Raw genomic sequence first — 22,204 nt, 5'->3', positions numbered from 1 at the left:
CTTTCCGAAATCAATCTATACTTTCATTGAACTATTCACTGTCTCCCTGTCTTCATATTTCATTTTCAGACTTTCAATTGTCTACAAATTGCCTTTTAATTGACTCTCGAATTGTAATCAATAGAAGACAAATAAAACAATTATTTGCACCCGAGAAGTTTTAACTTAAATTTCTGCTGAGGTGTAGTGATTCGCAAAGTGCAGCTGAATCCGGATGGTAGATCGAATAGTCCGATAATTATTTGGTATTTCGTTTGATCCCTTTTTTAACAATGCAACCATGTTTACATTTCTCCAGTCCTTTGGTACCTCCCCTGTGCCTAGTGAGGATTGGAAAATTATCCTCAGAGCATTTGCTTTCTCCTCTCTGACCTACTTCAGTAGCCTCGGGAACAATCCATCGACCCTGGTGTCTTATCAACTTTCAAGGATTCCAATCCTTTGAGTACTTCCTCTCTCTTTATGTTTATCCCATCCAAGAGCTCCTCCTGAACTACTATATCTGCATCATCCATTTCCTTTGTAAGCATGGAGACAAAATATTCATTTAAAACCCTTCCCACAAACTCTGTGTCGATGCACAAGTGCCCTTCTTCATCTCTGATAGGTCCTACATTTTCCTTAACCTTTAGCCATTAATATTTTGGAAAAACATCTTTGGGGTTTTCTTTAACTTTACTTGCTAATCATTTTTCATGCCCTCTCTTTGATTCATAGAACATAGAACATAGAACGATACAGCGCAGTACAGGCCCTTCGGCCCTTGATGTTGCACCGACATGGAAAAAAACTAAAGGCCATCTAACCTACACTATGCCCTTATCATCCATATGCTTATCCAATAAACTTTTAAATGCCCTCAATGTTGGTGAGTTCACTACTGTTGCAGGTAGGGCATTCCACAGCCTCACCACTCTTTGCGTAAAAGACCCACCTCTGACCTCTGTCCTATATCTATTACCTCTCAATTTAAGGCTATGTCCCCTCGTGCTAGCCACCTCCATCCGCGGGAGAAGGCTCTCGCTGTCCACCCTATCTAACCCTCTGATCATTTTGTATGCCTCTATTAAGTCACCTCTTAACCTTCTTCTCTCTAACGAAAACAACCTCAAGTCCATCAGCCTTTCCTCATAAGAATTTCCCTCCATACCAGGCAACATCCTGGTAAATCTCCTCTGCACCCGTTCCAAAGCTTCCACGTCCTTCCTATAATGAGGCGACCAGAACTGTACGCAATACTCCAAATGCGGCTGTACTAGAGTTTTATACAACTGCAACATGACCTCATGGCTCCGGAACTCAATCCCTATACCAATAAAGGCCAACACACCATAGGCCTTCTTCACAACCCTATCAACCTAGGTGGCAACTTTCAGGGATCTATGTACATGGACACCGAGATCCCTCTGCTCATCGACACTACCAAGAATTTTACCATTAGCCAAATATTCCGCATTCCTGTTATTCTTTCCAAAGTGAATCACCTCACACTTCTCCACATTAAACTCCATTTGCCACCTCTCAGCCCAGCTCTGCAGCTTACCTATGTCCCTCTGTAACCTGCAACATCCTTCCGCACTGTCTACAACTCCACCGACTTTAGTGTCGTCTGCAAATTTACTCACCCATCCTTCTGCGCCCTCCTCTAGGTCATTTATAAAAATGACAAACAGCAACGGCCCCAGAACAGATCCTTGTGGTACGCCACTCGTAACTGAACTCCATTCTGAACATTTCCCATCAACTACCACTCTCTGTCTTCTTTCAACTAGCCAATTTCTGATCCACATCTCTAAATCACCCTCAATCCCCAGCCTCCGTATTTTCTGCAATAGCCGACCGTGGGGAACCTTATCAAACGCTTTACTGAAATCTATATACACCACATCAACTGCTCTACCCTCGTCTACCTGTTCAGTCACCTTCTCAAAGAACTCGATAAGGTTTGTGAGTCATGACCTACCCTTCACAAAACCATGCTGACTATCCCTAATCATATTATTCCTATCTAGATGATAATAAATCATATCTTTTATAATCCTCTCCAAGACTTTACCCACCACAGACGTTAGGCTCACTGGCCTATAGTTACCGGGGTTATCTCTACTCCCCTTCTTGAACAAAGGGACCACATTTGCTATCCTCCAGTCCTCTGGCACTATTCCTGTAGCCAATGATGACCTAAAAATCAAAGCTAAAGGCTCAGCAATCTCTTCCCTGGCTTCCCAGAGAATCCTAGGATAAATCCCATCAGGCCCCGGGGACTTATCTATTTTCACCTTGTCCAGAATTGCCAACACTTCTTCCCTACGCACCTCAATGCCATCTATTCTAATAGCCTGGGTCTCAGCATTCTCCTCCACAACATTATCTTTTTCCTGAGTGAATACTGACGAAAAGTATTCATTTAGTATCTCGCTTATCTCCTCAGCCTCCACACACAACTTCCCACCACTGTCCTTGACTGGCCCTACTCTTACCCTAGTCATTCTTTTATTCCTGACATACCTATAGAAAGCTTTTGGGTTTTCCTTGATCCTACCTGCCAAAGACTTCTCATGTCCCCTCCTTGCTCGTCTTAGCTCTCTCTTTAGATCCTTCCTCGCTTCCTTGGAACTATCAAGCGCCCCAACTGAAACTTCACGCCTCATCTTCACATAGGCCTCCTTCTTCCTCTTAACAAGAGATTCCACTTCTTTGGTAAACCACGGTTCCCTCGTTCGACCCCTTCCTCCCTGCCTGACTGGTACGTACTTATCAAGAACATGCATTAGCTGTTCCTTGAACAAGCTCCACATATCCAGTGTGCCCAACCCTTGAAGCCTACTTCTCCAACCAACACATCCTAAGTCATGTCTAATGGCATCATAATTGCCCTTCCCCCAGCTATAACTCTTGCCCTGCGGGGTATACTTATCCCTTTCCATCACTAACGTAAAGGTCACCGAATTGTGGTCACTGTTTCCAAAGTGCTCACCTACCTCCAGATCTAACACCTAGCCTGGTTCATTACCCAAAACCAAATCCAATGTGGCCTCGCCTCTTGTTGGCCTGTCAACATATTGTGTCAGGAAACCCTCCTGCACACATTGTACAAAGAACGACCCATCTAATGTACTCGAACTATATATTTTCCAGTCAATATTTGGAAAGTTAAAGTCTCCCATAACAACTACCCTGTTACTTTCGCTCTTTTCCAGAATTATCTTCGCCATCCTTTCCTCTACATCCCTAGAACTATTAGGTGGCCTATAGAAAACTCCCAACAGGGTGACCTCTCCTTTCCTGTTTCTAACCTCAGCCCATACTACCTCGGAAGAAGAGTCCCCATCTAGCATCCTTTCCGCCACCGTAATACTGTCCTTGACTAGCAGTGCCACACCTCCCCCTCTTTTGCCCCCTTTTCTGAGCTTACTAAAACACCTAAACCCCGGAACCTGCAACAACCATTCCTGTCCCTGCTCTATCCATGTCTCTCAAATGGCCACAACATCGAAGTCCCAGGTACCAACCCATGCTGCCAGTTCCCCTACCTTATTTCGTATACTCCTGGCATTGAAGTAGACACACTTCAAGCCACCTACCTGAACACTGGCACCCTCCTGCGAAGTCAAATCTGTGCTCCTGACCTCTATACTCTCAATCTCCCGTACCCCAAAACTACAATCCAGGTTCCCATGCCCCTGCTGAATTAGTTTAAACCCCCCCAAAGAGCACTAACAAATCTCCCCCCCAGGATATTGGTGCCCCTCAGGTTCAGATGTAGACCATCCTGTCTATAGAGGTCCCACCTTCCCCAGAAAGAGCCCCAGTTATCCAGAAATCTGAATCCCTCCCGCCTGCACCATCCCTGTAGCCACATGTTTAATTGCTCTCTCTCCCTATTCCTCATCTCACTATCACGTGGCACGGGCAACAACCCAGAGATAACAACTGTTTGTTCTCGCTCTGAGCTTCCATCCTAGCTCCCTAAAGGCCTGCCTGACATCCTTGTCCTTTTTTGACTTTGTCCCTGTACTTTCTCTGCTTGTCTAGGCTATCTGCAGTGTTTAATTCTTTGTGCCTATCATACGCTTTCTTTTATTGTTTGATCTTACCCCACATTCCTCTAGGCAACAGGGGGGGTCACCAGAGGGGTCTAGAATTACACTCTTATTTTTGGAGGGGACGTCTACTTTATACATTTAGGATCACTCCTTTTAGTGCTTCCCATTGTTTTCCACTGATTTATCCTCTGACAATGCTGGTCAGTCCACTTCAGCCAAGTCCCTTCTCATTTCTACAAAACATGCCTTCTTCCAGTTCAAAATTTTTGCTCCTGCTTTATCCCTGTCCTTTTCCATGGTCACAATGAATGTAACTGAAATGTTATCATATCCCCGATAGGGTCACTAACTGTGACTCACCTTTCTTCGTTCCCAAGACTAGGTCTAGAATTGCATCTCCTCACATTGGGTTTCTTACTAACAGGATGAAATTATATTCCTGGAGACACTGCGTGAATTTTTCTCCTTTAGTTCCCTATATTGTTTGATTCCCATTTAATATTGGGATGTAAGTCTCCTACTATTATTGCCCTCATGTTCTTACAGGCAAAAATTTGAGCTTCATATGTGTTCTTCTATCTCTCTTTCACTATTTGGGCGTCTGTAGTGTACTGCCAGTAGTGACTGCCCCATTTTTATTTCTCAGCTCAACCCATAAAACCTTGTTTGTTGACCCGCTTAGCATATCATCTGTTCTCACAACTGAAATTGATTCTTTCACCATTAGTGCTACTCCCCCTCTGTACTGCTGAAAACTCTATAACCAGGGATATTAAGCTGCCAATTCTGCCCCTCCTTTTGCCAGGTTTCCGTTGTAGCAAAAACATATGCTGCCATGTGTCTGTCCACCTGTGCCTCGTAATTCATCTACCTCGTTTGTATTACTCCTTGCTTTGATGTATTATTGTTTAACCCCACCAAATTTCCTTGCTGGACACTTTTAAAACTTTGCTTCTCCTGTAATTCCAAGTCTATCACTACATATTGCACATGACTAACTAATGTTCAGTAAAACAGTAACTGAGCAATGCGCTGCCTTTAAAGAGATCGATCAGATAGAGTCCACAAAGGGGAAAGGCAGGGCAAAGAAATCCAGAGCTTCCTGGATGACAAAAAAAGATTAAGGAGAAAAAGTGTGCTTTTGTGCCAGGTGGAGAATACAAGTGAACCAGACTGAATATCAAAGGTTCAGAGGGGAATTGGAAAACAAATGGCAGAAGGAGAAAGTAAAAAGGAACCCTAAAGTCTTCCACAGGAATATAACTAGTGAAAGGTTGGCAAAAGGATGAGTGGAGCCAATGAGGGGCTAAAAAGGGATTTCTGCACGAAGATAGGGTTATTGCTAAGGCATTAAACAAATACTTTACGTCTATCTTGACCAAGGAAGGTGTGCCCAGCATGTTTTATTTTATTCGCCCATGGGATGTAGGCGTCGCTGGTTAGGCCAGCATTGATTGCCCATCCCTGAGGGCATTTAAGAGTCAACCACGTTGCTGTGGGTCTGGAGTCACATGGAGGCCAGACCAGGTAAAGAGCACAGATTTCCTTCCCTAAAAGACATTAGTGAATCAGATGGGTTTTTACAACAATTGACAATGTTTCATGGTCATCATTAGACTTTTAATTCCAGATATTTTTTATATTGCATTCAAATTTCACCATCTGCCATGGTGCGATTCAAACCCGGGTCTCCAGAGCATGACTCTAGGTCTTTGGATTACTACTCGGGTGACAATACCACTATGCCACTGTCTCCACTGCGAAAGAGGAGTTTGTTCAGTGCTTGCAATAGATGCACCTTAGGTAGCGGAACCTTTAGAATTCCCTCCTTAAACCTCTCTGAATCTTAACCACTCTCCCCTCCTTTAAGACCCTCCTCCAGTCCCACGTTTTCCACCAGATTTTTGACCATCCCCTCCTAATATCTCCTTCTTTGTCTTGGTGTTAATCTCTCTCTGATTATGTCTCCATGAAACACTTTATTCTATTGACTCTATTCCCAGCTGGAGTCACTGATGAGGAATGGGATTCCGGCTGATTCTCCCCCTCCACAGACCAGAGATGCTGAGGCTAATTGAAGTTCCTCCATTTCTACAAAAGAGAAAATGCTGGAAAATCTCAGCAGGTCCGGCAGCATCTGTAGGGAGAGAAAAGAGCTAACATTTCGAGTCCGATGACTCTTTGTCAAATCTGACAGAGAAAGTGGGAAATATTTAAACTATGGAGTGAGCATGAAAGATGAGTCATAGCCACAGAAACCCAGGAAATCTAGGTGCTAATGGCCACAGAAACCAAGGGTAAAGAGTGTTAATGACAGTCACCAGAGAGAACAAAAGGTGTGAAAGGCCAAACAGCAGAGAAACTAACATCAGAGGATGAATTGTAGATGTGGGGGGAGGGGAAGGGGAAGAAAAGAGGGGCCTTCCGGTCTCAACATCGAATTCAACAACTTCAGGTGATCAGCTCGACCCCACCTCGACCCATTTGTTCTCATCCAATTCATTTTAACTGTCTTTTACCATTGCTTTCTTTCTTAATATATATTTAACCCCCCCCCCCCCCCCAGTCTTATCCACCTTTCCTTAACCTTTCTCTTTACTTGGCCCTTCCCCTCCGCATCTACAGTTAATCTTCTGATGTTAGTTTTTCTGCTGTTTGGCCTTTCACACCTTTTGTTCTCTCTGGTGACTGCAATTAACACTCTTTCTCCTTGGTTTCTGTGGCCATTAGCACCCAGTTTCCCTGGGTTTCTGTGGCTATGACTCATCTTTCATTCTCACTCCACAGTATAAATATTTCGCACTTTCTCTGTCTGTTAGCTTTGACAAAGTGTCATCTGGACTTGAAACGTTAGCTCTTTCCTCTCCCTACAGTTACTGTCGGATCTGCTGAGATTTTCATGTATTTTCTCTTTCGTTTCAGATTCCAGCATGTACAGTAATTTGCTTTTTTCCCTCCATTACTACCCCAGGTGTGGCTCCTCCCCCGGGTGCTTGTGCTGGTAGATCAGAAGCTGAAGCCTTTCTAACCTCTGAGTATCTGATTGCCTCCTTGGTCAGAGTGAGAGTCAGTGAGTGGTTTGTACCTGACGCTGCATTTAAAGGATGTGAGTTCATACAGCAGCTTCTATACATATTGACGTCTTCTTTTGGTGATGTTTGGAGATCTGGCCAACCGTTAAATTAACCATCTTGAGGACTTCCGGTGGCGGCTATGAGGGAGTAGGTCGCACATTTGGTGGCTCCCGTCTCGGTTGGACTTTTGGACCTTTTCCCCCGACTTTTTTGCGCTTTTGAGCGCGGGACTGGAAAGCAATAGTACTCAGGCACTGGACCCATACAGAATTGGATAGACCTAAGAAGCCGGAGGAACAGTAAACAGCAGAAGAAGTGGTCGAGTAAGGGCACAGTGGAGGCTGTGAAAGGGACCAGCATGGCTGGCGTTCAGAGCAAAGCGCCGACAGCCCAGCCCACAATGGAGCAGCTGCTGCAGCCTATGCAAGAGGGCTTTCTGGCTCTGAAGCGTGACAAATTGGAGCCGCTACAGAAGTCGATTGACCGGACGGAAAAAAGGCTGGATGATCAGGCTGAGAAGGTCCAGCAGTTGGAGAAGTCAGTGGAGGAGCAGGCTGACTTTCAAACAGTGGTGGATGTGGAGATTCGGAGGTTGAGGAACCAGCAAAAAGTGCTTCTGGAAAGCTGGAGGACCTGGACAACAGATCTCACTGGCAAAACGTGAGAATCGTGGGCCTCCCGGAGGGGGCAGACGCTGACGCTTATGTGGAGGGTATGTTTCAGAAGTTGCTGGGGAATGAGGTGTTCCCGCGCCCGCCGGTGGTGGACAGGGCACAGAGTCCAGGTGAGGCAGCCGCGACGAGGGGGGGCCCCCACGAGCAATGGTGGTACGCTTTCACAGGTCCCTGGACAAGGAACGGGTGCTGCAATGGGCAAAGAGCACACAAAGCTGCACTTGGGACAATACCACCCTGCGTGTGTACCAAGATTTGAGCGCTGAGGTGGCCAGGAAGAGGGGAGGCTACAGGCAGGTGAAGGAGATACTGTATAAAAACAAGGTGAAATTCAGGCTGCTTTTTCCGGCGCAACTGTGGGTTACGTATAAGCGTCAGCACCACTATTTCGAGGAACCCGAAGAGGCGATGGATTTCGTTAAGAAGCAAGGGCTGGCCCTGAACTGAGGGCGTTCGGACTCATGTTAGAGCTTTTAAGTAAATGTGGTGTCTCTCCTGTTTTGAAAATTGCCTGCATGTTTGGGTCCGTTTTTGTCGTCTCTTTGCGTGCTTTTTGCGTGGTTTACCGGAATGTTTCCTTTTTGGGCTCTTTGATTAGTTGGAGCTTGGCTGGGGGGAAAATAATAAACAGTTAAAAGGGTTGGGCTAAGAGGGATGCTTATGGGGAACTTTGTGCAATCTTTTCTGTGTCTGGATGGGAAGGACTGAGAGGGCCTGTTACTTAAATGAAATGAAATGAAAATTGCTTGTCACGAGTAGGCTTCAATGAAGTTACTGTGAAAAGCCCCTAGTCGCCACATTCCGGCGCCTGTCCGGGGAGGCTGGTACGGGATACTTCTTATCTTTCTTTTTTTTTATCTTGTTTAACTTGAATTGTGCTATTGTGGGGGCTGTTTATGACTTGTATAGAGTGTTTGCTTTTGTTGGGCTGATCTGGCGAAGTGGTATGGATGAGTCCGGGGAGGAGTGACTGGAAACAATGGGTGGGAGACGTGCTGGCGCCGAGGCTGGGAGTCCCAGGCGAGCTGAGTGCAGCTAGTCAATGGAAGCCAAGGTGGAAGGTGTGCATATAGTTAGATTAGAGCAGGGGTTAGCTGATAGGATGATGATGTTGCTGGGGGGGGGGGGGGGGGGGGGAGGGGGAGAGTCGTTCTGCTGAAGGGGATGGAAACTGGGCATGGTAACAGTGAGGAGGTTATGGGTGGAGCCGGTCAGGAGGTGGGCCAGTTGAAGCGCGACACATGGCTGGGGTACTGGCCAAGGAAAGGGGATGGCTGATCGGCAAAGGGGAGAGGGGGCGAAGTGCCCACCAACCAGGTTGATAACCTGGAATGTCAGAGGGTTAAACGGGCCATTGAACGTGTTGTTTGCGCATCTGCGGGTTCTGAAGGCGGACATAGTCATGCTGCAGGAGACACACCTGAAAGTGGCAGACCAGGTTAGGTTAAGGAAAGGCTGGGTCAGTCAGGTCTTTCATTCGGGGCTTGATTCTAAGACAAGGGGGGTTGTGATCCTGATTAATAAAAGGGTACAATTTGATGCGGAGGACACATTCGTGGATGGGGGTGGCGGGTTCGTTATGGTGAGGGGTAAGCTCAAAGGGGTGAGAGTAGTCCTGGTCAGTGTGTATGCCCCTAATTGGGACGATGTGAATTTTATTAGGAAAATGTGAGGGAAGATCCCCGACTTGGACTCACGTAAGCTGATCATGGGCGGGGACTTTAATACAGTCCTGGACCCGAGCCTGGACCGGTCATGTTCAAGAACGGGCAGGTTGCCAGCGATGGCAAAGGAACTGAGAGGGTTCATGGAGCAAATGGGAGGAGCAGATCCGTGGAGATTTAGCCGGCCGACGGCGAGGGAGTTCTCGTACTCCTCCCACGTCCACAAGATGTATTCTCGAATTGACTACTTTGTTGTAAGTAGGGACCTGCTGGCTGGATGGTGGGGGCAGAATACTCGGCAATTGCCATATCGGACCATGCTCCGCACTGGGTAGACCTGCAGTTTTGTAAGGACAGCTTTCAGCGCCCACCATGGAGGCTGGAAGTTGGACTACTCGCAGACGAGGCGGTGTGTGAGAGGCTGAGGAAACGCATGCAGAATTACCTGCAGGTGAACGATACTGGAGAAGTCTCGGCAGCGGTGCTCTGGGAGGCACTGAAGGCAGTGGTGAGAGGGGAGCTGATTTCAATCCATGCGTCCAGGGACAGGACAGACAGGGCAGAGACGGTCGACTGATTCAGGAAATTCTACGGACAGAAAGGAGATACGCAGAATCTCCGAGGCCAGAGTTACTCAGGAAACGACAGAGGCTGCAGGCCGAATGTTGGGTGCTGACTACAGGCAAGGTTGTAGAGCAGCTTAGAGAGGTAAAAGGCGCAATTTATGAGCATGGGGAGAAGGCCAGTAGGATGCTTGCGCAACAACTGAGGAAGAGGGAAGCGGCTAGGGAAATAGGGAGGGTAGTCGATGGGGAGGGTAATCTAGTGGGTGATCCAGCAGGGCTGAACAAGGTCTTTAGGGACTTTTATAGGAAGCTGTACACTTCAGAACCCCCAGGGGACCAGGGGGGATGAGGCGATTCCTGGACAGACTGACCTTCCCAAGAGTGGGGAGGGGGTTGGTGGACGGAATGGGAGCCCTGGTCAGGATCGAAGAGGTATTGGGAGGGGCCTGAAGGTCATGCAGTCGGGCAAAGCCCCGGGGCCAAACGGGTATCCGGTGGAGTTTTACAAAAAATTGGCCGGGATAGTGGGGCCGGTGCTGGTCATAGTCTTTAACGAGGCAAGGGACAGAAGACAGAGGGAGTTTACCCCCGACGATGTCGCAGGCCACCATCTTGCTTATTCTGAAACGGGATACGGCTTGTGGGTCATACAGGCTGATCTCTATGATCACCATAGAAGCCAAGTTACTGGCCAAGATCTTGGCGACCAGAATTGAGGACTGTGTACCGGATGTGGAGGACCAAACTGGGTTTGTAAAGGGGAGGCAGCTGGTGGCCAACCTAAGAAGGCTGCTCAACATGATTATGATGCCCCCGGAGAGTAGGGAGGTAGAGATAGTGGTAGCCATGGATGCTGCAAAGGCTTTTGACTGGGTCGAGTGGGATTATCTGTGGGAGGTACAAGGACGGTTCGGGTTCGGGGCGGGGTTCATCGACTGGGTTAGGCTATTATATCAGGCCCCGGAGGCGAGTGTAAGGACGAACAGGACGATATTGGACTACTTTAGACTGCACCGTGGGTCAAGACAGGGCTGCCCTCTCTCCCCTCTGCTGTTTGCGCTGGCCATAGAGCCGCTGGCAATTGCACTGAGAGCTTCTAGGGGCTGGAAAGGGCTGGTCCGGGGGGGGAATGGAACATAGAGTCTCGTTATACACAGACGATCTGCTGTTATATATATCGGACCCAATGGTGGGGATGGACGGTATTATGGAAATCCTGAGGGAATTTGGCCGGTTCTCAGGATATAAATTGAACATGGCTGAGAGCGAGATGTTTGTAATTCAGGAGAGTAGGCTGAAGGGGTTGCCGTTCAGGCGACTGGGGGAAGAGTTTCCGATATTTGGGGATTCAGGTGGCATGGGACTGGGGCACGTTGCATAAGCTCAACCTGTCCCGACTGGTGGAACGAGTGAGGGAGGAGGTCCGGAGGTGGGATGCGCTCCCGCTGTCATTGGCGGGGAGGGTGCAGACTGTTAAGATGCGATTCTCCCGCGGTTCTTGTTTGTTTTTCAGTGTCTCACCATCCTTATCCCGCAGTCCTTCTTTAAGAGGCTGAATAAAATTATTATGGGATTTGTGTGGGCAGGAAAGTCCCCGCGGGTGAAGAGGGTGATGCTTGAAAGGAACAGAGAAAAAGGAACAGAGAAAGGAACGTTGCCGAACTTCAGCAACAATCACTGGGCGGCCAACAGAGCGATGATAAGGTACTGGATGGTGGGTGCGGGGTCGGTTTGGGAGCAAATGGAGGCTGCTTCGTGCAGGGGCATTAGCTCAGCAGCACTGGTCACGGCGTTCTGCCGCTTCCGCCGGTACTCCACCAGCCCGATAGTGGTGGCGGTTCTTCGGATCTGGGGCCAGTGGAGGAGGCATGTAGGGGAGGTAAAAGCATCGGTGTGGACCCCAATCTGCGGCAACCACCGATTTGCCCGGGGAACATGGACGGGGCTATCGACTGTGGAGGAGGGAAGGGATTGTGAGGATGAGGGATCTGTTCCTGGAAGGGAGCTTTCCGAGCATGTGAGGAGAAGTTTGGGCTGGCGAGAGGGAACAACTTTAGATACTTACAGGTGCGGGATTTTGTACGCAGACTGGTGCCGTCCTTCCCACATCTCCTGCCGAAGGGGAGGCAGCTCAAGGTAGTTTCTAGGGGAGAGGTGGGAGTGGGTTGAGTCTCAGATGTTTACAAGGAACTAATGGGAGCTGAGGACACGCAGACGAAGGACCTGAAGCTTAAGTGGGAAGAGGAGCTCGGGGGGGTGGGGAGGTGGAGGACGGTATCTGGGCAGAAGCCCTGAGCAGAGTAAACACGACTGCAACATGCGCCAGGCTCAGCCTAATCCAATCTAAGGTCGTGCACCGGGCCCACATGACGGGGGCCCAGATGATCAGATTCTTCGGGCTGAAGAACAAGTGTGCTAGGTGCGTCGGAGGGCCGGCTAACCATGTTCTGGTGTTCTGGTCGTACCCTAAACTCAGGGGGTATTGGCAGGGATTCGCAGATGTCATGTCCCGGGTATTGAAAACTGGGGTGGTAATGAGCCCTCAGGTGGCAATCTTTGGGGTTTCGGAGGATCCGGGAGTCCAGGAAGAGAGGCCGACGTTCTGCCTCCCTGGTAGCCCAGCGACGAATACTGTTAGCATGGAGGGACTCAAAGCCCCCGAGGGCTGAGGTATGGCTATCGGACATGGCGAGCTTTCTTGGCCTGGAGAAAGTCAAGTTCGCCTTGAGAGGTTCGCTACTAGGGTTCACCCAAAGGTGGCAGCCATTTATTGACTTCTTCGGATAGAGTCGGGAGATATTGAGGCAGGTCCGTGCGTGAACAGAGCCGTGGTTTGCACTATGTTTAATTTGTGTCTTGACTCTTTTTTTTTGTACTGCACAATGTCACTTTTTCTATATGCCTAAAATACCTCAATAAAATTGTTTGTTTTAAAAAAAATTAACCATCTTGAAATGATTGGACTGATGGTGGGAGAGGTTGGAGAGTCACTACTGAGACAGACAGTGCTGAGACAGACGGTGCTGAGACAGACGGTGCAGAGACAGACGGTGCAGAGACAGACGGTGCAGAGACAGACGGTGCAGAGACAGACGGTGCAGAGACAGACGGTGCTGAGACAGACGGTGCTGAGACAGACGGTGCTGAGACAGACGGTGCTGAGACAGACGGTGCAGAGACAGACGGTGCTGAGACAGACGGGGCAGAGACAGACGGGGCAGAGACAGACGGTGCTGAGACAGACGGTGCTGAGACAGACGGTGCAGAGACAGACGGTGCAGAGACAGACGGTGCAGAGACAGACGGTGCAGAGACAGACGGTGCAGAGACAGACGGTGCTGAGACAGACGGTGCAGAGACAGACGGCGCAGAGACAGACGGCGCTGAGACAGACGGCGCTGAGACAGACGGCGCTGAGACAGACGGCGCTGAGACAGACGGTGCAGAGACAGACGGTGCAGAGACAGACGGCGCTGAGACAGACGCCGCTGAGACAGACGGTGCTGAGACAGACGGTGCAGAGACAGACGGTGCAGAGACAGACGGTGCAGAGACAGACGGTGCTGAGACAGACGGTGCAGAGACAGACGGTGCAGAGACAGACGGTGCTGAGACAGACGGCGCTGAGACAGACGGCGCTGAGACAGACGGCGCTGAGACAGACGGCGCAGAGACAGACGGCGCAGAGACAGACGGCGCAGAGACAGACGGCGCAGAGACAGACGGCGCAGAGACAGACGGCGCAGAGACAGACGGCGCAGAGACAGACGGCGCAGAGACAGACAGAGCAGAGACAGACAGAGCAGAGACAGACAGAGCAGAGACAGACAGAGCAGAGACAGACAGTGCAGAGACAGACAGTGCAGAGACAGACAGTGCAGAGACAGACAGAGCAGAGACAGACAGAGCAGAGACAGACAGTGCAGAGACAGACAGTGCTGAGACAGACGCTGTTGAGACAGACAGTGCCTAGACAGACAGTGCTGAGACAGACGCCGCTGAGACAGACGCCGTTGAGACAGACGCCGTTGAGACAGACGGTGCTGAGACAGACAGTGCTGAGACAGACAGTGCTGACAGACAGTGCTGAGACAGACGGTGCAGAGACAGACAGAGCAGAGACAGACAGAGCAGAGACAGACGGGGCTGAGACAGACGGTGCAGAGACAGACAGTGCTGAGACAGACAGTGCAGAGACAGACGGTGCAGAGACAGACAGTGCTGAGACAGACGGTGCAGAGACAGACAGTGCTGAGACAGACAGTGCAGAGACAGACAGTGCTGAGACAGACAGTGCAGAGACAGACAGAGCAGAGACAGTGCTGAAACAGACAGTGCTTTGGAAGGACAGCTCCCCTATGTGAGAGCTGGAGGGTAAACAACAGCCAACTCTCAGTGTAAGGGGAGCAGGTGAGTCAGCTCCAAGTCCGTGTGGAGATGTTGGTGTTTAGCGAGAGAGGAGTAGGTGATGGAATCCTGACACATCCACTGGAAGGGATTGTCCCCCGTGTGGGTACACTGATGTTCCAGGAGGTCCGACATCTGTGCGAAGGTTTTATTACAAAGCTCACGGCGATCGCATTTCTCTCCTTTGTGAGTGTGTTGATGGACCAGGAGATACACTGGCAGTATGAAAACCTTGTCACACACCTCACAACTGAATGGTTTCTCACCAGCGTGGATCCACTGGTGCTTCAGAGATTAGAGGAGTGGGTGAAAGCCTTCTCACAAACATCACACCTGTAGAGTTTCTCCCCTGGAGTGTGAATCCTCTGATGACCCAGGAGTGAAGATGTAAGAAAAGCTTTATCGCAAAACCTACATTTGAAGAGTTAACTCCCGAGTGTGTCATCTGGTAAAGAAGGATGTTGGATGATCTTGAGAGGATTTGTAGCACTCCTCAGGCATTAATATCTACTCCCCTGTGTGAGTGCGTTGATGTGTGCAGAGGGTCGATGAGTGGCGGAATGATTTATCACACACCTCACACCTAAATGGTTTCTCCCCAGTGTGGATCCGCTGGTGTTTCGGGAGATCAGAGGAATGGTTGAAAGCCTTGTCACAAACATCACACCTGAATGGCTTCTCCCCAGTATGAATGCGTTGGTGTACATGGAGGTCTGTTGATTTCAAGAAGGATTTGTCACAAACCTCACACTTGAAAGGCTTCACCCCTGTGTGAATGCGTCGGTGATTCCCAAGCGTCGACGACAGTGTGAACGTTTTGTCGCACACCTCACACTTGAACAATTTGTCTCCTGTGTGAATCCTCTGGTGGAGCAGGAGTTGCGATGACCTGGAGAAAGACTTGTTGCACACATAGCAGGTGAATGGTTTCTCCCCTGTGTGAATGCGTTGGTGTGCACGGAGGGTCGATGACCTTGCGAATGTTCGGTTGCACACCTCACAGGTAAATGGTTTTTCACCAGTGTGAATGCGATAGTGACCCACCAGAGCTGATGATTGTGCAAAGCCCCTGTTACACACATCACACTTGAACGGTTTCTCTCCAGTGTGCATGCGTTGGTGTATGTGCAGGTTCCCAGATTTCAAGAAGGCTTGGTCACAAACCTCACACTTGAAGGGTTTCTCCCCCATGTGAATCATCTGGTGCATCAGGAGATCAGATGAGCGGGTAAAAGCTTTCTCACAAATTTCGCAGTTGAAGGGCCTCTCCCCTGTATGAATCTTCTGGTGTATCTGGAGGTTCGAAGACTTTACAAAAGCTTTTTTGCAAAACTCACACTTGAATGGTTTCTCCCCTGTGTGAATTCGTTGATGTGCAAGAAAGTTTGATGACGTTGAGAATGATTTGTCGCATACCTCGCATGTGAATGGTTTCTCCCCTGTGTGAATGCGCCGATGATTCACAAGGCTCGATAATTCTGAAAAGCCTCTGTTACACACCTCACAATGGAATGGCTTCTCCCCTGTGTGGGTGCGTTGGTGAGCACGGAGGTTTGATGACACTGAGAACGATTTGTCACACACCTCACATGTGAATGGTTTTTCCCCTGTGTGAATGCGGCGATGGTATAGCAGGCCGGAGAATTCTGCAAAGCCCTTGTCACATACCTCACATTTGAATGGCTTTTCTCCGGTGTGAACACGTTGGTGTCTTCGAAGGTATGATGACTGCACAAATGATTTGTCACACACCTCACAGGTGAACGGTTTCTCCCCAGTGTGAATGCGTTGGTGTACACGGTAGTAAGATGAGTGCGAGAATGATTTGTTACACACATCACATTTGAATAGTTTCCCTTCCATGTAGCTTTTCTTCTTATAGTCGTTGTACAACAGATGGCCCTTGTGTGTTAGGAGGTCTTATCATGCTTCACACAATTCACACTTGACCAGCCTCTCACCTGTAGGAATGAGTCAGTGGTTCATGAGGTTCGATGAATGAATGAAGTTCTCACCACACTTGGAGTCGATTCACACATCTTCCCAGCCTCACCCTGACCAATCACCAACAGGCGAACCTTTGGAAAGGTTGGTTCCGATGGAATGTTCCATACCATTGACCAGTTTCAGATCTGATGAGATGTCAAAGCTCCCCTGACCCGACCCATTTCCGGATGATGGCTTTACTTTCCAACCGTCTCTGTGTTGCACAATGTTGTGAAGGGACTGGATGTCTTCCCACAGTTGTTCCGTGGGTGATGGTCAGGATCTACCTGCAGAGTCTATCCTCTCTGTATTCTCTGGTGTAGTACGGTGAAATCCTTCTGTAAAACAGGAAAAGGAAACATCATTTCCTCCAATTCCCTCTCCTCCTTTGCTGAAGGGGCTGACTCCTCAGTTAGAGACTGTTCCACAGTGAGTGTCGCTATGTGTTAATTCAAAGGAGATTTCAAAATGTTCCCACTTGTTTTCCACAATTATTTGAAGCTACCACACTGGTCAGGAAATGCTGGAAGCTGAGGAAAATATTGCTGCGGTTTGGCTGATTAAAGGGTTCTGGTTTATCCTGGGAATTAGATACACTGCCCTTACTCAGACTGAAAATCCCAAATTCAGCTCACAGCACTGGGTAAAAGTATCAAATCCAAGCCCAGGCTTTTGGGAAAGGTTGAGGCTTTCAGGTAAAATCTTTAAAGACATTTGAATAAATGTGTCTCTGCCCCTCCCAGATAATTACACCTCACCTTCTCACATTCAGTAATGACCCATCAACAAATCTCAGCCTGTAAATCAGAAGGGAAATGCTTCCAATAAACACCCTCAATATCCAACACAGCCAATCAGTCAGTTCAGCACAAAGCAGCGAGTAAACAGGTCTCTGAGCTGCATCTTCTCACACAGCATAAGGGGCATTTCCACACCTTATTGCCCACAGAATAGTCAGACTGCCTGAACATTAGTGTGGATACTGTGCAATGTAATTATTCTAAATTCTGCTCCTTCACTCACCATCTCCTGACTTGGTTTTGAGTCCCTACAGGATGTGAAGCAGCTGTGAAAGAGGAAGAGGAGAGAATGGGCAGAGTGGGTGGACTCTCTGATTGTCGTGTCTCACAGCCAATCCAAATATTTCTGGAGTAACATGGACTGGATTCTCCGAGCTTCCATGCCGAAATAGCAATCGGAGTGGGGACGGGAAATGGGCGTCAACGATGAAATCCAGTCCGACGCCGCTCCCGCGATTCTCGGGTCCCTGGAGAATCGCCACGAATCGCGCACGCGGTCGGGGGCCATTGACAAAGGCCCCGTGGCAATTCTCCCAGGAAAACTGGCCGAGTTCCCAATGGCGTGGAGTCCGCCATGTCGCATAGAGCAGCTGTCGACCAGAAGTGCAGGGCCCCGTATCCGCAGCCAGAGCTGCGAGGAGCACTCCGGGGCCCTGATTGCCCCTGCAGGCCGGAGAATCACTCTGGACTTTCTTAAGGAAAGTCCAGAGTGAAACGCCTGTGTTTTTACGCTCGTGTGGGGACATAGCCCCATTACTGGAGACTCCCGCCCCTGCAGTTTCCTGAAGCTTGGCAAACAGACCGGTGAAACGGAGGCGACTGATCAGCAGATCAGGTGGCGATTTAAACTTGGCATTGTCCCATCTGAATAAAACCTCACTTAGAGTCATAGATGTTTACAGCATGGAACCAGGCCCTTCGGCCCAGCTTGTCCATGCCGCCTAGTTTCTATCACTAAGCTAGTCCCACTTGCCCGCATTTGGCCCATATCCCTCTATACCCATCCTGCCCATGTAATTGTCTAACTTTTCCAAAGGAAAAATTTGTACCCACCTCTACCACCTCTGGCAGCTCGATCCAGATGCTCACCACCTTGTGTGTGAAGAAATTTCCCCTCTGGTCTCTTTTGTATCTCTCCCCTCTCACCGCAAATCGATGCTCTCTAGTTCTAGACTCCTCTACCTTTTGGAAAATATGTTGTTTATCTACCTTCTCCAGGCCTCTCATTATTTTATAGACCTCTATAAGTTCACCCCAAGCCTCCTACGCTCCAGAGAAAAAAGTCCCGGCCTATCCAGCCTCTCCTTATAGCTCATACCATCAAGTCCTGGCAGCATCCTCATCAATCTCTTCTGCATTGTATCTAGTTTCACAATATCTTTTCTATTATAGGGTGACCAGAACTGAACACAATATTCCATGTGTGGTCTCACCAATGTCTTGTACAACTTCAACAAGACGTCCCAACGCCTGTATTCAATATTCTGACCAATAAAACCAAGCATGCTGAATGCCTTCTTCACCACCCTGTCCACCTGCAACCCTTCAAGGAAATATGAACCTGTGCTATGAACCTGTACCCCTAGATCTCTTTGTTCTGTAACTCTCCCCAACTTCCTACCATTCTAAGTTCTATGATGTACTAACTGAGTAGGTCCTGCCCTGGTTTGATCTACCAAAATGCATCACCTCACATTTATCTAAATTAAACTCATCAGCCCACTGGCCCAATTGGTCAAGATTCTGTTGCAATCTTATATAATCTTCTGCACAATCCATTACGCTCTTGGTGTCATCTGCAAACTTACTAACTATGTCTCCTACATTCTCATCCAAATCATTAATATATTTAATAAATAACAGTGGACCCAGCGCCGATATCTGAGGCACACCGCTGGACACAGGCCCCCAGTTTGAAAAACCACCCTCCATAACCACCCTTTGGCTCCGCTTGCCAAGCCAATTTTGTATCCAATTGGCTACCTCGGCCTGGATTCCGTGAGATTTAACCTTTTGCAACGACCTGCCATGGAGTACCTTGTCAAAGGTCTTGTTAAAGTCCATGTAGACAACGTCGACTGCACTGCCCTCATCTACCTTCTTGCTTACCCCTTCAAAAACCTCAATCAAATTGGTGAGACATGATTTTCCACTCACAAAGCCATACTGACTTTCCCTAATTAGCCCTTGCCTGTCTAAATGCCTGTAGATCCTGTCCCTCAGAATACCTTCTAACAATTTACCCACTGCAGAAGTAAGACTCACTGGTCTGTAATTCCCAGGCTTATCCCTACAGCCCTTCTTAAAAAAGGGCACAACATTTGTAACCCTCCAAACTTCAAGCACCCCTCCAGTGGCTGTCGATGTTTCAAATATCTCAGCTAGGGGGCTGGCAATTTCCTCCCTAGCCTCCCACAATGTCCTGGGATACAGCTTATTGCAGCTTCTGTCTCAGTTCCCCCGGTATGACAGATTTCTGGTTTGGGAATAACATTCTTCATCCTGGGAGGCTTTCAAACTGACAACATCAGTGTGGGATGTGAAACCTGAGATGTGTTTGACAGCAGATCAGAAGAGCAAGACTCACAGCATCCAAGGCAGTGATGTGAGTCAGAAGAAACATTGTGACTTTGGGAGATTGACTCTGTGACTGGGAGATTGACTCTGTGACCGGGAGATTGACTCTGTGACCGGGAGATTGACTCTGTGACCGGGAGATTGACTCTGTGACCGGGAGATTGACTCTGTGGCCGGGAGATTGACTCTGTGGCCGGGAGATTGACTCTGTGACCGGGAGATTGTTACTGTGACCGGGAGATTGACTCTGTGACCGGGAGATTGACTCTGTGACCGGGAGATTGACTCTGTGACCGGGAGATTGTTACTGTGACCGGGAGATTGACTCTGTGACAGGGAGATTGACTCTGTGACCGGGAGACTGACTCTGTGACCGGGAGATTGTTTCTGTGACTGGGAGATTGACTCTGTGACCGGGAGATTGACTCTGTGACCGGGAGATTGACTCTGTGACCGGGAGATTGACTCTGTGACCGGGAGATTGACTCTGTGACTGGGAGATTGACTCTGTGACCGGGAGATTGACTCTGTGGCTGGGAGATTGACTCTGTGACCGGGAGATTGACTCTGTGACCGGGAAATTGACTCTGTGGCTGGGAGATTGACTCTGTGACTGGGAGATTGACTCTGTGACTGGGAGATTGACTCTGTGGCTGGGAGATTGACTCTGTGACCGGGAGATTGACTCTGTGACTGGGAGATTGACTCTGTGACCGGGAGATTGACTCTGTGACTGGGAGGTTGACTCTGTGACCGGGAGATTGACTCTGTGACTGGGAGATTGACTCTGTGACTGGGAGATTGACTCTGTGACCGGGAGATTGACTCTGTGACCGGGAGATTGACTCTGTGACCGGGAGATTGACTCTGTGACCGGGAGATTGACTCTGTGACTGGGAGATTGACTCTGTGACTGGGAGATTGACTCTGTGACCGGGAGATTGACTCTGTGACCGGGAGATTGACTCTGTGACTGGGAGATTGACTCTGTGACCGGGAGATTGACTCTGTGACCGGGAGATTGACTCTGTGGCTGGGAGATTGACTCTGTGACCGGGAGATTGACTCTGTGACTGGGAGATTGACTCTGTGGCTGGGAGATTGACTCTGTGGCTGGGAGATTGACTCTGTGACCGGGAGATTGACTCTGTGGCTGGGAGATTGACTCTGTGACTGGGAGATTGACTCTGTGACCGGGAGATTGACTCTGTGACCGGGAGATTGACTCTGTGACTGGGAGACTGACTCTGTGACCGGGAGATTGACGCTGTGACCGGGAGATTGACTCTGTGACCGGGAGATTGGTTCTGTGACCGGGAGATTGACTCTGTGACCGGGAGATTGACTCTGTGACTGGGAGATTGACTCTGTGACTGGGAGATTGACTCTGTGACTGGGAGATTGACTCTGTGACTGGGAGATTGACTCTGTGACCGGGAGATTGACTCTGTGACCGGGAGATTGACTCTGTGACCGGGAGATTGACTCTGTGACTGGGAGATTGACTCTGTGACCGGGAGGTTGACTCTGTGACTGGGAGATTGACTCTGTGACTGGGAGGTTGACTCTGTGACCGGGAGATTGACTCTGTGACCGGGAGATTGACTCTGTGCTGGGAGATTGACTCTGTGACCGGGAGATTGACTCTGTGACCGGGAGATTGACTCTGTGACTGGGAGATTGACTCTGTGACCGGGAGATTGACTCTGTGGCTGGGAGATTGACTCTGTGACCGGGAGATTGACTCTGTGACCGGGAGATTGACTCTGTGACCGGGAGATTGACTCTGTGACTGGGAGATTGACTCTGTGACTGGGAGATTGACTCTGTGACTGGGAGATTGACTCTGTGACCGGGAGATTGACTCTGTGACTGGGAGATTGACTCTGTGACTGGGAGATTGACTCTGTGACCGGGAGATTGTTTCTGTGACCAGGAGATTGTTTCTGTGACCGGGAGATTGACTCTGTGACTGGGAGATTGACTCTGTGACCGGGAGATTGACTCTGTGACTGGGAGATTGACTCTGTGACTGGGAGATTGACTCTGTGACCGGGAGATTGACGCTGTGGCTGGGAGATTGACTCTGTGGCTGGGAGATTGACGCTGTGGCTGGGAGATTGACTCTGTGACCGGGAGGTTGACTCTGTGACTGGGAGATTGACTCTGTGACCGGGAGATTGACTCTGTGACCGGGAGGTTGACTCTGAGACTGAGAGATTGACTCTGTGACCGGGAGATTGACTCTGTGACTGGGAGATTGACTCTGTGGCTGGGAGATTGACTCTGTGACCGGGAGATTGACTCTGTGACTGGGAGATTGACTCTGTGACCGGGAGACTGACTCTGTGACTGGGAGATTGACTCTGTGACTGGGAGATTGACTCTGTGACCGGGAGATTGACTCTGT

At 49.2% G+C, this 22,204-nt stretch overlaps 2 protein-coding genes across 6 annotated transcripts in view; one reads left to right on the top strand and one right to left on the bottom strand.

Annotated features, from left to right (window-relative positions):
- Positions 1 to 22,204, top strand: part of LOC119970915 (zinc finger protein 271-like) — a 128,786-nt gene that overhangs the window by 56,043 nt on the left and 50,539 nt on the right. The window lies entirely within an intron of this gene.
- The window catches only part of LOC119971543 (zinc finger protein 271-like), a 146,200-nt gene that overhangs the window by 104,619 nt on the left and 19,377 nt on the right, over positions 1 to 22,204 (bottom strand). For 2 of the 5 annotated variants that reach the window (XM_038807201.1, XM_038807202.1), the window contains exon 3: positions 14,260 to 16,755. The exons of 1 other annotated variant lie outside the window; for it this stretch is intronic. In XM_038807201.1, the coding sequence (XP_038663129.1) occupies positions 14,939 to 16,294 (1,356 nt within the window). In that variant the 5' untranslated portion in view covers positions 16,295 to 16,755 and the 3' untranslated portion in view covers positions 14,260 to 14,938. Of the gene's footprint in view, positions 1 to 14,259; positions 16,756 to 17,440; positions 17,468 to 22,204 lie in introns of those variants that run through there. 2 more of the 5 variants (XM_038807203.1, XM_038807208.1) reach the window with 2 other exon arrangements.

Source organism: Scyliorhinus canicula, chromosome 9, assembly GCF_902713615.1.
Source record: "Scyliorhinus canicula chromosome 9, sScyCan1.1, whole genome shotgun sequence".
Classification (NCBI taxonomy): domain Eukaryota; kingdom Metazoa; phylum Chordata; class Chondrichthyes; order Carcharhiniformes; family Scyliorhinidae; genus Scyliorhinus; species Scyliorhinus canicula.
This window is presented reverse-complemented; position numbering and strand designations above follow the sequence as displayed.